Genomic DNA, 13,195 nt, shown 5'->3' on the forward strand with positions numbered 1-13,195 from the left:
TTTTAGGTATTTTTTGTGACTGTTTTTATTGAAGGATAGTTATCTGGCAAGGCTGAAATTCCACATTATCTTGAGTGAAGGTAAATAGTCTTCAAAACTGTTTTGAACCATAAATGATGAGACTGTGGAACAATGAAGAAAGTCTTTTAACTGTTGTGCTTTTAGTTATATTTGACAGTTCTGATCTAAACACTTCTTAAGAGATGACAGACACTTTCTTTCAAATGTTCTTAGTTCTGCAGACAATTAAAAAAAATAATTCCTAAAACAACCAGGAGTTCAAATCAAAGTGGTAAACTCACATGTGCATGAGTGTGATCTATTACATGAATTAAAAATTCTCTTTTGTATTATTTGTATGTCATGTTTGAAGAATCTCCATGTAGTGTGGAAAGCATATCTATAACTGAGTGAAGTAAGAAATTAGTCAGACTGCTAAGAGTTCAATGGAATATACTCTTTATTCATAATATGTGGGGAATATGCAAACTCCTATTTCCATTTATAAACCTGTCATGTCTTGTGTGAGAAGATGGTACCAGACACTGAATTTCACTTGCAAGAACCATCATTTCTTCTGGAAATATTCAGAGACAGCTGGAACTTTCTCTTCCTTGATGGGTAGAGGCAGGTGTCAGAGGTGTTTCCTTCCCCTGATTACTTATCAGACTATGCAGAATAATCACCTGCACTACTGCTTTGGAATGAGAGGGAAACTTTCAGAATATTTGATTGTCAGCCACATTTAGAACGGCTTGCAAAGAAACAAAATAGAAGGAAGCTTAAAGAGCAGCAGCCAGAAGGCGCCGTGGCCAATTTGCAGAGCCTCTGATAAATGACCACTTGAACACCGAGCTTCACATCTCCCACAGGTGTGGCTGGAGTGGTGTGTGAGGAAAACAGAGAATGGGCTTGACAAAAAGGAGATCTATTTCGTGGCCTGGAAGAGCAGGCAAAAATTAGATAATGCTCCGTGAATATTCATTTTCCTACCGTTTGCTCTAGTTTGAGTTATTTTTCCAAGAGTCGTTGCTTTGTGGGTGTGGGAAGTTTGCTTGACTTAGAAGAGTTATTTTTCAAAGTTAAGGAAAACATGATATTAACAATAAGTACTAATGAAAGCATACTCTGACAACAGTATTGAAACAAGATTAAAAGAAAGATTATGACTTCTCACAAAAGATGTTTCTTCTAAACAATCCTGCATTGGCAGACTTTTGTATTAAAAAACTCAACACCAAAATAATTTGTATTCCTATCTTAGGATTGTGTCCAGGATAATTATAAAGCTTTGAGGTTTTCTTTCTTGTGGATTTTTTTATTTCTTTTATTATTTTTTTTACTATAACTCAGATTAAAATATCTCTTTCTTAACAGAATAAGCAAGACTGTAACTTTAACAATACTTTTATTCTTAACATGGCAATGTGTTCCAAGTCTCCAGGTAGTCTGACAACACATGGCACAAAATTACTGTCCTGATCTTTGAAATGGTGTGGAGGCTGTTTTATATGTGACCTTTTTTCTTCCACAGTTGCCTTGGCCAATGTTAAATGTTAGATTTTTATTGTCAAATGCTTCCTTTTTTGTTTCAGTTCTGTGTAGTTTGAGAAAAATGGTACAGTAGAAGTGTTGTAACCACTTGCTGTGAAGAGCTCAAAACAAATAAGTGTAATATTATAATTCCAAATAAATCATTGTGTGGTTCACATTTTAACTGAATTAATAGCATTTTAAGGGTTTTTTAATTAATGCAAAAAAAGATCAGTTTCTCTACAAAATGGGGATAACTCCACATACTGTCAAGGTTGTACCTGATTTCAGTGGATTGCCTTCATCAGAATAGAAGCAAACCTGGATAATTAAAGAGCTTAAAAGACTTGTATATCCTTAAATTTATGTCTCTAATAGCAGATAGTAGGACACAGAAAGATTAGACTAATCTACCACTAGAAACTTTTCTTTTTTGCAGTAACTATAGACTCCACTGAATTATTTCCATATTTATGTCTCCTACTGCCCATCAAAAGTGGATTAGTATTGCAGCAGCAAGGTGCCAAAGCTTTGTCAGGATTAAACTGAAAAATACTTAGGCAAAATGACTGAGGACATGTTGAAATGCCAGCAATACACCAAAATAACATTTATAAACAATCACTCCTCTAGCTGACACATACAGCATCCTGAAGGAGAAATAATCAAGAATAGAGAATTCATGATATAACAAGCAACCAGCTGTCTTCTTAGAAATGGTAGATTTTTTTTAAAAAATGTATCCTGGTTTGGACAGCAGCATTATATATTTCAGTGCCTGAAGGAAAAAACTTAATTCCTTTGTATTGAGATGTAACATGGAAATAAGTGTTTGTGCTCTGCAGCTTTACACAGACTCCAACATGCAAAATATTTGTTAAAACAGAAATGCAGCATCTGTTTAAACATAAAGCTCAGAGGGTGGGAGGCTCCTACTCAGCACTCTCACTGCTATAAGGAATTTTTGTGGCATTCCTTCCCCAGTGCTTATGAGCCAGAATCTGATTTTAAATGCTATTTTCATTAAAACAGATATTAAAAATATGTATGTATCATTCATTGGGAAGTTTTCTAAAGAAAGCACAAGGAAATATCCAATCAGATATTCTTCTGCACTTCTGATGTATTTAACCATGTACACAGGAAGAGAATAAAAAATTAACACTCGCAATATTAAAACTATTTTGAGGAATCATGTGCAGAAATTTAATTCCATTAATTTTTAATTTACCTACCATGCCAAAGCCACAATTTAAATGAAACAGATCCAGAATATTTATGTATTATATAAATAAACATCTTTCAGATTTAGTAGTTTACTTTGGCTTTGAACAAATTAAAATTTCTATAATCCTTTTTCAAGGGCACAAACCTTGCATCTGCTGAAGAAATCTGCTTTGATTACTTGCAACATATAGAGGTTACATCTTCTTTTGCTAGTACTCTTTGATTTTTCAAGGTATCCAGTATTGAATGCATGGAGAAATCAATTCTCTTTAAAATAGCTGTTACACTCTTTCATTCTTATAACTCTTGAGTGCATCTTTGAGGCCAATGGACCATCTTTGGCTAGTGCCCAATTTAGGAGTTTTTACCTTAAGCAAAGGAAAACAATAAAAAAATCCAAGAGAACATTAAAAAAATAAAAAGCTTTTTTTTTTTTTTTCAAGTAGTTCTATGCAAATATCTAAAGTAATACCATTATTTTTTTATAGTTTTTAGCTTTATTACAGAAATGAAAAGGAGTGAAAATATTATTTTAGGTAAATGACTAGTCCAGAGGACATGGACAAGTTGTGCCACGGGAGGTTTAGATTGGACATTAGGAAAAAATTTCTTCACTGAAGGGGTCAGCAAGCATTGGAAGAGACTGCTTAGGGAGGTGGGGGATCCTGGGAGTGTTCAAGAAGTGTGTGGATGTGGCACTTGGGGGTTTTTTCAGTGGTGAACGGGGTGGTGCTGGGTCAATGGTTTAACTCACAGGTCTGAGAATTGTTTTCCAACCTGAGCAGCTGTATGAGCTAGAAAATCAAGTGTATAAGGGCTTATTATAAAGCTTTAATGATGGTGTGACAACAGTGTGGGCCCCAACATCTGAACCTCCATTGAAGGTCTACACTTGGAGGCCTTTTCCTCCCAAACTGTGGCCATCATTGTAGGGCAGGGATTGCTTAGTTGAGGAGGCCTTTTCCTCCCAAAATGGGAGGATGGGATGGAATTCCCATTGTTGTAGGATGGGGATTGCTTTGTGGAGGAGTCCTCCTCCCCAACCGTGACCATCATTGTAGGACAGGCATTGCTTTTTTGAGGAGGCCTTTTCACTGTAGGATGGGGATTGCTTTGCTGACCTTGATTCCCTCTGTGTGTCTGTCCACACCCCTGACAGTGTCTTGTGTTTTTCCGCCCTCCCAGCTATCGAAGTGAACCTGCAGAAAGCTCTGGCCGAAGCCTCTGAGAACTGCACGCAGGAGTGCCTCATCCTCGGCCACTCCGACAACTGCTGGATGCCGCCGGCGCTGACGCAGTTCCAGCAGCCCAACCCCTCCTTGCCATCGTTTGGCTTCCAGCAAGGCTGGGGCCGGGGGGCCAGGCCCGAGGGACGCCACACTCTCGGGAGGCCCCTGCCAAAGGACGACAGTGACAAAGGCCAGGCAGGGCCCAGGCCCCAGTTCTACAACACCTGCGAAAGACATTGCGCCGCCGAGGATCCCGTCAAGGTCATCCCCCTGGCAAACTTCGCCGCGTCCCACCCGGCGCCGGGGGCTGGCAGCAGCACCACGTTTATACACGAGCACCAGCTGTGAATGCAGATGTGACAAATCCCCAATTTCAGGCTTTAAGTGTGACTGTGGATGGTCACGGCCTAGCGCCGCTCCTTGGGCGCGTACAAACTCGTTAGGCTTGTGAATATTTGTGTATATAGAATCCTAAAGCTGAAAGAGAAAATCAAAATCCTTAGGACCTGGTTGAAAGGTGTTTACTGTAGTTCTTGGTAAAATCCAGAAAATGGGGAAGAGAACCCACAACCCAGAAACAATCAGAAGAAGAACAAAATCCTGTTCATTTTCTTACATGGGCCATGTAGTGCAAATATCTGCCAGCAGTTCTTTCTCCCTTTGAAGGCAATTCCTTAGTACGGTTTGGGGAATATTGCAGTCTAAAAATAGCTTACTCAATTTTTTCTTTGTTGTTATAATTTATAGCATATTCATAGATTTCATCTTCCATTTGCTTAGAGATCAAGTGAGCAATTTCTCATTTGATTGCTTGACATAATAGAATTAATAAGATCCTAAAATCTAATTCTTCAGAAGGATGGTATATCTTCCCACCAAAATTTATCTTTTTTATAATTAAGAAGGAGAATGTACGTGACAACTGATTTTTATTTTAATTTTTATTGGCTCAATGTACAGGTATTTATTCTCTGAAAGATTGCAAGATATGAAATAGAAAGCTCTCAACTAGGCTTTTCTGTGTGAAATAAACAACGTGACAATGAGAGGATAACCAAGATCAAAACTGGAAACAAATAAGAAATAATTTTTTTTTTAATTTCCAAGATTTTCCTTTCTATAATAATTCAAGGAACAATATTATACTTATTATGTTTTTTAAGCCATCAGTCTATTTCTCTCTTTTTTTTTTCTCCTTTTTTTCGTCTTGCAGAGCTTGCTTGGCTACTGTTCCTGTTAGTTGAAAATTAAATGGGCACTGCTGAAAACAGTAGGAAGTGGGGTAGTTGTTTTTGGCTGATGTGATGTCGTGGCAGCAAGCTACCGGTGTTTTAAAGAATATTTAATAGTGATGTGTACGGCTTTTTTTACAGCTCTATTCACCTATTGTAAGTATCCAGTACAAGTTTAACTATCATATTAGTTACTTCATCACAAACCTGTTAGATTAAGAAGTACTTGTCATTGTGGATTAGTTGTTAGAGAATGACTGATAGTGCTCAGCAAAGAAAGAAGGAACTAGGTAATGGAAGTTGGATTAATATAAACAAACCCTAATCATATTATTTGAAAAACTCTCAAGGTGATTCTCTTTAAAGAGGAAGGATTTTTTTCAGTGTTCTCTGTACTGGAGAATATATTCTCTTGGTAAATTCCACAGTGGATGAAAAGGAGTTTCCTTTCTTAGATTAAAAAAAACCATATTTTCTCTAGTTTTCCTTCTAGTACTTTGTTGGTCTTTAGCCATTTCATCATTTGCAGTATGTACATACCAAGAAAGTTTTCCTTTAAGAAAATGCATAACTTTTTTGTTTTATTGCTACATGAAGTGAGACAATCGAAGCTGTATGGAGGGGAAAAACAGTGTGTGAATATTTCCTATGGGTAGAACTCTATGTAGGCTTCATAATATAACTTAAATCTGTAATTTATAAACAAAACTGTGTGTAAAAATGCTGTAATATTAGCTGCTTGTAAAATTTACAGAAGTTGTTGAGGGTTTCCAATGAATGCTAAAAGAGCTTCTCTTATGTGCCCAGCAGGTATAAGTAGCTTTATATATCGCTGTCCCCACTGTAAATCTATTCAAACCACATTTAGATTTTATGTGCAAAATATAAAAAAAAAAAAAAAGCTTCACTTTTAACCTACTGATAGGGTTTAATTAATGGACATCAGATTATCTAATGGTGTACTTCCTTTGCTTTCTTTTTCTTTTTTTTTAAAGTAGTTTTCAATAATGTTTAGAAAAGATATGGCACACTGGCTTCCAGTTGCATGTAAATCCTGGAAAAAAATCACAATCCTTTGGGTACTGACACATCTCATTTCCAATTCTGAGACAATTAAAAAATTGACGAATTAATTCACACCTAATGTATACAAAGCCCTTTGTTTGCTTTGGAGACATCAGGAGGAGAGAATTTGGCTGTTATTTTCAGGGATATGCAAAAAATGAGCTTATCTGTAGTTTACACAGATTTACCAAACATCCTAATTGTGTAAATTTAGAATAATGCTGACAGTAATTCCTCCTATTGAAAGCAGAGGTTTTTAGTTTTTAGTACAGATGCTGCTATACCAAATGTTTACAGAATTGGCAGCTCAATTGGAAAACTCTCCTTTTTTTATTTTTCTTGCTTTTTTTCACCTGCAACAGTTCTTTCAGGGATGAAAATTGTAACTGAAATTTCCTGGCAAATAATTAATTTTTACAATTTTAGGCTTTTTATAGGAAAAGGTGAAGGACCCAGAATTAGTGGGGTTTTTTTCATTGATAGGGGAAAAAAAGCCCAACAAATTTCACTCAATTTAAATATTTAGGGCTTACTTTGCTTTTTTCCCTAAGATAGAGAAGCACTTAACCCTGCCCCTTCCTTTGAAAACAAAGCAAACAAAAACCCAAAGAAACACCCAAACCAAACAACAATAAAAAAATAACTTAAACACAAAGCATTATGATAATGAGTCTGATTATAAATATTAAACATTATATCCATGGAAATGTGTTTGATACTCTAAAATGCAGTCAACAAGATGCAGAAAAATTAGTTGTAAATACACATTCTATCAGGAGATAAATTGTTCCCTCATTTTTATATATTATAGCTCTAATATATAAAAATACACTTTTCTGAGTAGCATGTCAGTATCCAGAGGAACAATGTTACTAGAGACTCGTTACACATCTTGCCATATATATAAATAATTTATCTAGTACATAGACTGTATATTTTTGTGTATTTTTTTTTCCTTTTTTAGTCATTTAACTTATTTTATCTTACTCGTGTGAATTTGTGGAGAAAACAATTCTATATACAATATACAGTACAATGCTAGTTACATGATTAGATTTGTTCCATACTGTGTAACAATAAAGGAAAACCTTTGCCTTCAAAGTGATGTGTCACACAGTCGAGCCCAGATTATTCCCCCTCCAAACTCATGCTCGTTGCACTCCTGAGTATTGCAAGAAGGATTATTTCCATATTGTAAAGCAGTCAATGCTAAAATAAGAAACAAACAAACAACAAAAAAATGTTAAAAGAAAGACCCGAGTCAAACTGTTTGAAGTAAGAGATGCTGTTTCTTTGTTTTCCTGAGCTGTGCTGCATTCTGAAGCGTAACTTAATTCTAAAGAATAATTGAGCAGGGTGCCTGGCCAGGCAGAGCCTGCAGAGCACCTGCTCTGGGCTGGGAGCTGGCTGCATGCAGGTCATTTAGCTAATTAGCATGGCAATGAGCCCGTGCTAATAGGACCTGGGGGTTTCTGAACGGCAGCTCCACACAGCATCGGTGCTGTGCTGCCCAGCCCAGCCTTGGCATCCCTGGCCCTGATGGGATTTCCATCAGAGAAGGGAATTTGGCTCTGTGGTGCCCAGCCCAGCCTTGGCATCCCTGGCCCTGGCCCTGATGGGATTTCCATCAGAGAAGGGAATTTGGCTCTGTGGTGCCCTGAGCAAGCTGCAATCCATGGGGAGCCCAAAGCCACCACTATTCCCCTGCTCCCAGCAGGGTCCAGCCCAAGGCAGAGCCTGAATATTTCCACTGGTAATGCTTGATTGGCTCAAGGTTGTTGGAGTCAAGCTGAGGTTTTAAAGTTGGAAAATTTAAGCTTGGCTTTATTTGATTTCTCATGTTTTCCTTTTGCAGGTTGAATACCGACCCTTAATCAATGAGAACCAATTAAAAGATCACACTGCAGTTTACTACCCTGATTTAGCTGGGTAAATAAAAGGGAAGGGATTGGTTTGTGCAGACACAAAGTAAAGTTGAAGGCAAAGATTTTATTTGGTATACATAGGAAAATTGTGTATAACTTATGTTATCCCTAGTGAAGAAAGAGATTGACGATTTCTTGTAAATATTTGAGTTTGTATTTCTGGGAAATCTCCCTGCTCTGTGGCATACTACAGGATCTGAGAGTGAGCAGTGTATGTCTGTGTATTGAAACAGCCCTAACCACACTCTACAAACCATGCAGCTGGACACCATATACTACAGTCCAGCAGCATTTAAAGTCCAGTCAATTTGCAGTAGTTCTATTTCAGGTTTCTGTACAGCATGTTGTCTTGTTAATTACAATGCTTATTAATAAACTAGATCCACGAAAGCAGTTTTCTCCTTTGCACTGTTTTCTTTGGGTTTCTGAAACATGAGTTGTTTAAAAGTATTCCCCCAGCTATGCTTTTCTCCCATTTTCAAGTGGGAGCTTTCCGAATTTCCTTTTACTGGGAAGCCCCAAACTGTCAGAAAGTCAAGAAAATTTAACTTTATTTGCAGTTGCTTCAGCACCTGAGTAGAAGGCTTCTGGTAAGCAACAAAAATATTCACACAATATGTACAGCAATTGAGCTGTATGTGCTCAGAAATATCTTCCATTTCTGTGCCATTTCTCTTTGTACCAAGCTCCCCCTTTGCACTATGCCTCTGATACATTTACTTATAGAAAATCACTATGAGCTGGAGGCAGGAGTGTTTATGGTGTTTGCTTTGTTAGAAAAGAAGCTATTTCTAATTGAGAGAACATGGTTAATGAGTTGTTGTTGAGCTAAAGGGATTATCCTCTCACCATGAATGTGATATAAAGAAATAACCATCAAACAAGGAACTAATGAAAACACATTTTATGCATTTTTCTATCTTATTTTAGTCCATATTTAAAGAGCAGCTCTTGTTGGCCTGACAATAAGGCAGTAATATCTTATTCTTTGATGCAGTTATGGCTTTTATGTCTGCAGGACCCTTTCAAGCAGGACAATATTATTTATTTTGGCATCAGAACTGTGCACAAGTAGATTCCCTTACAGCCAATAACTGCTGACACATTAGTTGCTAGACTAGATAATATATTTAACCTCCAAAATAAGAGAATGGATGAAAATGTATGGAGATGAAGGGTTTCCCCAGTTTGGATGAAGCTGGCAATATTTTGCAGGGCCACCTCAAGAGGCAAGGGAAATGTGGAATTTCAGAGATCTGGCCAAAGAAGAACAGAGCAAGGCAGAAATGTGTAGCACCTGAAGAAGAGCATAATTTTGTCACTGTTGTCACTGCAGAGCTGCAGGGGAATTGCAGAATTGTGCTCCCATGGTTCTGCTGTCCTCCCTGCTCTGGCAAGGTGGAAACTCCTGAATCCCAGGGATTTGCTGGCCAGCCCTACAAAATGCAACATTTTCACCAAGGCATTCAGAAAACACCTCTTGCCTGTAGGAAGGGCTTCAGCTCCTGCTAGGTAATTTGTGCTGAGCTAAGGCCCTTCTGGAACATGCACATGGATTTGTTTAAAACAGAACATTTGTTTGAGATAGAACATTTGTTTCCCAGCAGCAGGCAGTTTTGGAGAGGTGCTGCCCATATCATATTTTAGCATTTCTGTCTTTTCCCCAGTTTTTTTTTCCAGGTGTGGCCCTAGGGCTGAGCTGCAGCCGGAGCAGCCCCGAGTCTGCTCCTCCTCAGAAGCGCCACGTGCCAAGCAGAAGAGGAAAGGAGCAAGAAGGGCCTTCCTGCAGCAGCTAGAAAACAGCTCTCCTCCTCTGAGTGGTCATGAAAGTCTTATTTTAAGAAGGTACTTGTGGACTCTACTTCCAAATAAGCCTTTCTCCAAGATGTATCCTTTGTGTCCTGGGCCTGGCTGCATCCCTGTTCCAGTATGCAAACATGGCATGCCTGATAACTGCAGTGAGACTAATAGTGTATTTCCACTTTTATTTTTATTATTTTCGTGACTTAGATGTATTTTGTTGGTGCTAATGTAATGTTTAAAGCTAAAGCTCTAACATTTAGAGATGTAGATGTGTTTAGGATGTCACAGCTTGGTCTTCGTATTTAATTCAGAGCAGAAATTAAAATCTGTGGCTCCATGCATTCTGCTTTTCACTATGGAATTGCTGCTTCTCTTTTTTTTCTCTTTTCTCCACCTTTTTCTCTTTCTCTGTGAGTTTTACAGGTTTTTAGCAATAAACTACAAAATGGCTCCATATCTATTTTAATAAGGTCTTTTAAGGAAAAACTAATTAAGAAATGACACTTAAATTATTTTTACTTTTAACTTTAATAACTAATTACTCATGTCTCGTAATGTGGACTTTTTTGTCTAATTATACAGTACTACTCAGACCTGTGAAGAAGAAGGTGAAGAAGAAGGACTAACTACTGTTTTAAAACCTCTATCTCAGCTTTATATACATGACTATATTCTAAAACCTTAAAGTTTTCCAGTGCCTAATATTTCCCACTCTTTTTCTCCACCAGGATTAAGTCTGTGTTTCTAAAAGGGAAGTTACTGAGCACATCCATCCCAGGGACAGATGAATGAGGTGCCTGGGAGCTCTGTGCTGGGTTTTAACCCATAGCTGTAAGCCACCAGCTGTGATGTGTTCTAGAGCAGATGAGGAGGATGTGCAAAGAAAAAAAAGAGCATTTCATAAGGCACTGAAATGAAGTTATTCATTGGCGCTGCAGATGTTATGCATGTAGTAAAAGAGTTGATTAACATAATGAGATTAAACTAAGAGAAATTGCTTTTAACCTGTGCTTAGCTTGAGTTGTTGTTTAGTTACCAGAGATGATAAAAGGCTGTACCCAAAAGCTTGTCTAAACTTTCCAAATTTCAGCTGTTCTGGAAAGGATGTGAAGTTTTTCTTCTCTGCTGTGTAGATCAAGCTCCTGCGTGCAGAGGGAAGTTAAAATCAGTCTGAAAAATGAAGTGATTATAAGAGGGGTGAGTAGGTGGGAAGAAAGGTGAATAGTTTGAATATTTTTGGGGGAAAAAGACACAGGAAAGGAAAAAAATGAACATTTTTTCCAGCTAACAGGTACACTGAGATGCACTGGGCTGTCTGCAGTGAAATGCTAATTTTATTCATTAGCATTTTATAGATATGTAAAATTTTTGGTTTACATAGAAATATCTGTTAAAATCAATATAATCAAGATCTGTAATGACAAAGGAGACCTACTTGGAATACTTTGAGGCCTCCTTAAAAAGGCTCTTTCCCCAGGAAATCTTACAGGCTCATTTCTAGAAAATATAAAGGGACTCTTGCTGTTGCTGTGCAAAAGCAAATGCTTTGAAGTGATTGGAACTGGAGAGACCAGAATGGAGCAGAATGGTTTAAAAACTGAAATCTGATGAAAAAAAAGCAAGATACATGTAAGTGTAAACACTCCAAATATAATTATCATTGTTTTCAGAGTTCGTCTTTGAATGAGAGACAAATGTCAGCACTGGGCATCACGTTAATTTCTGCACATAATCTAAAAATATTCTCCATCCTATGGAGGCGTGCACAGAGTCAGAGCTTCCTGTCTTGGCAGATCCAAGCTGATGTTTGTTTGTTTTAATTGCAGCAGAGACATTTAGCACCGTGCCTGCCTGGTGATGTAGGAAATGGAATGCAGGGCCTTGACATCTGAAAAGTAAAAACCGTCTGAGCTGACTCGTAAAAATGATGCCTGGGAAATTGGCAAAGAAAACAAGCCTGTGAAATTCTAAACAAGCGTTTTAAAGGCAGGAAAAAAGGATCTAAAGGGTCACATTTGCAGCTTATGTGCTGCAGATAATGTGCTGCACAGCTCCTTCGCTATAAAGCAAAATTGTCACCGTGAGGCAGGGGAAGATTGAGCCTTTTTGTTAGCTGGAGTCACTCTCCTGCAATGATTGCACACAATCAATCTACTTGGGTTTTTAAATGCTTCTTATCAGATTTCAGCCTATTGACTCAAAAATGTGTTCCTTGTCAGTGTAAAACTACTGAATATTAAAGAAAAGATAAAATTTTCCAACCTCAAAGCTGTCACTTCAGTCTACAAAAGGCAGTTATTGAAGCCTATTACTGTTTTGGCAGTGCTTGTCTGAAATTCCCTCAAAATATGCCACTAAAATTCAAAGAAAGGACTAAAAAACACTAATATTGAAGATTTATGCTGTAAAATTTGAGTAAATTTGCATATAAATGACTCATTGAATATAAGAGATGTAATGAAAATTCAGGAATCTTAATGTTTACTCTATGTAGAACAGCTGATCTGAGTACCTGAATCTAATTACAGTGAAAGGAAATCTACCCAGCAGGCTGAATACAAACAAAAAAAGAAATAAATACACATTTGCCTATTACATACTGGGAGAAAAAAAATCTGTGTACTTTTAATTAGACACAATAGCCAAGGATTGCTACATCATCTGTAATTTTAGGGAGCTTTTTTGTCCAAGTTCACTGTCTAAAGAACCTCTAAGCTCAGAGGAAAAGGAACGTGCAGGGGTAATTCTTTTACTTGGGGAATTTCAGACCCTCCTCATGTTCACCTGAGAGAAGAGAGAAAAAGGAAAAAAAAGAGGAGAGAAGCTGGAAAATAAGATGTCTGCCTTTTAGATGGCTAAAACCAGCGAGCCCAAACGCAGCATTTGCACAGAAATTTCCATTCTAGGTATGAAAAGGAGTGTGGTGAGCGAGTACCAAACCTGGGAAGCCCAAGCCCTGTTGTCCCACCCTCTCAGGAGGGTTTGCCTGCCAGGATGCACCTGGGTGTGATTTGTGCTCCTGCCAGGTTCCTGTCACAGGGGTGCAAGAGGCTGGCATTTGATGTGTGCAAGAGAACAAAGAGTTGGATTTGTGCTAAAGCCAACTTGGCAATTTTTTTTTTGTTTTGTTTTGGTTTTTTTTTGTTTTGTTTTGGGTTTTTTTTTTTGGGGGGGGGTTTTT

At 37.8% G+C, this 13,195-nt stretch overlaps 1 protein-coding gene across 3 annotated transcripts in view; it reads left to right on the forward strand.

The window, feature by feature from the left end:
• Positions 1-8,601, forward strand: part of PCDH11X (protocadherin 11 X-linked) — a 428,928-nt gene extending 420,327 nt beyond the window's left edge. For 2 of the 3 annotated variants that reach the window (XM_036401879.2, XM_036401880.2), the window contains one exon: positions 3,946-8,601. In XM_036401879.2, the coding sequence (XP_036257772.1) occupies positions 3,946-4,337 (392 nt within the window). In that variant the 3' untranslated portion in view covers positions 4,338-8,601. The remainder of the gene's footprint in view (positions 1-3,945) is intronic. The other variant, XM_036401881.2, reaches the window with a different exon arrangement.
• The last annotated feature ends 4,594 nt before the right edge of the window (positions 8,602-13,195 follow it).

The sequence above is a fragment of the Molothrus ater genome, chromosome 14, assembly GCF_012460135.2.
Source record: "Molothrus ater isolate BHLD 08-10-18 breed brown headed cowbird chromosome 14, BPBGC_Mater_1.1, whole genome shotgun sequence".
In the NCBI taxonomy this organism is placed as follows: domain Eukaryota; kingdom Metazoa; phylum Chordata; class Aves; order Passeriformes; family Icteridae; genus Molothrus; species Molothrus ater.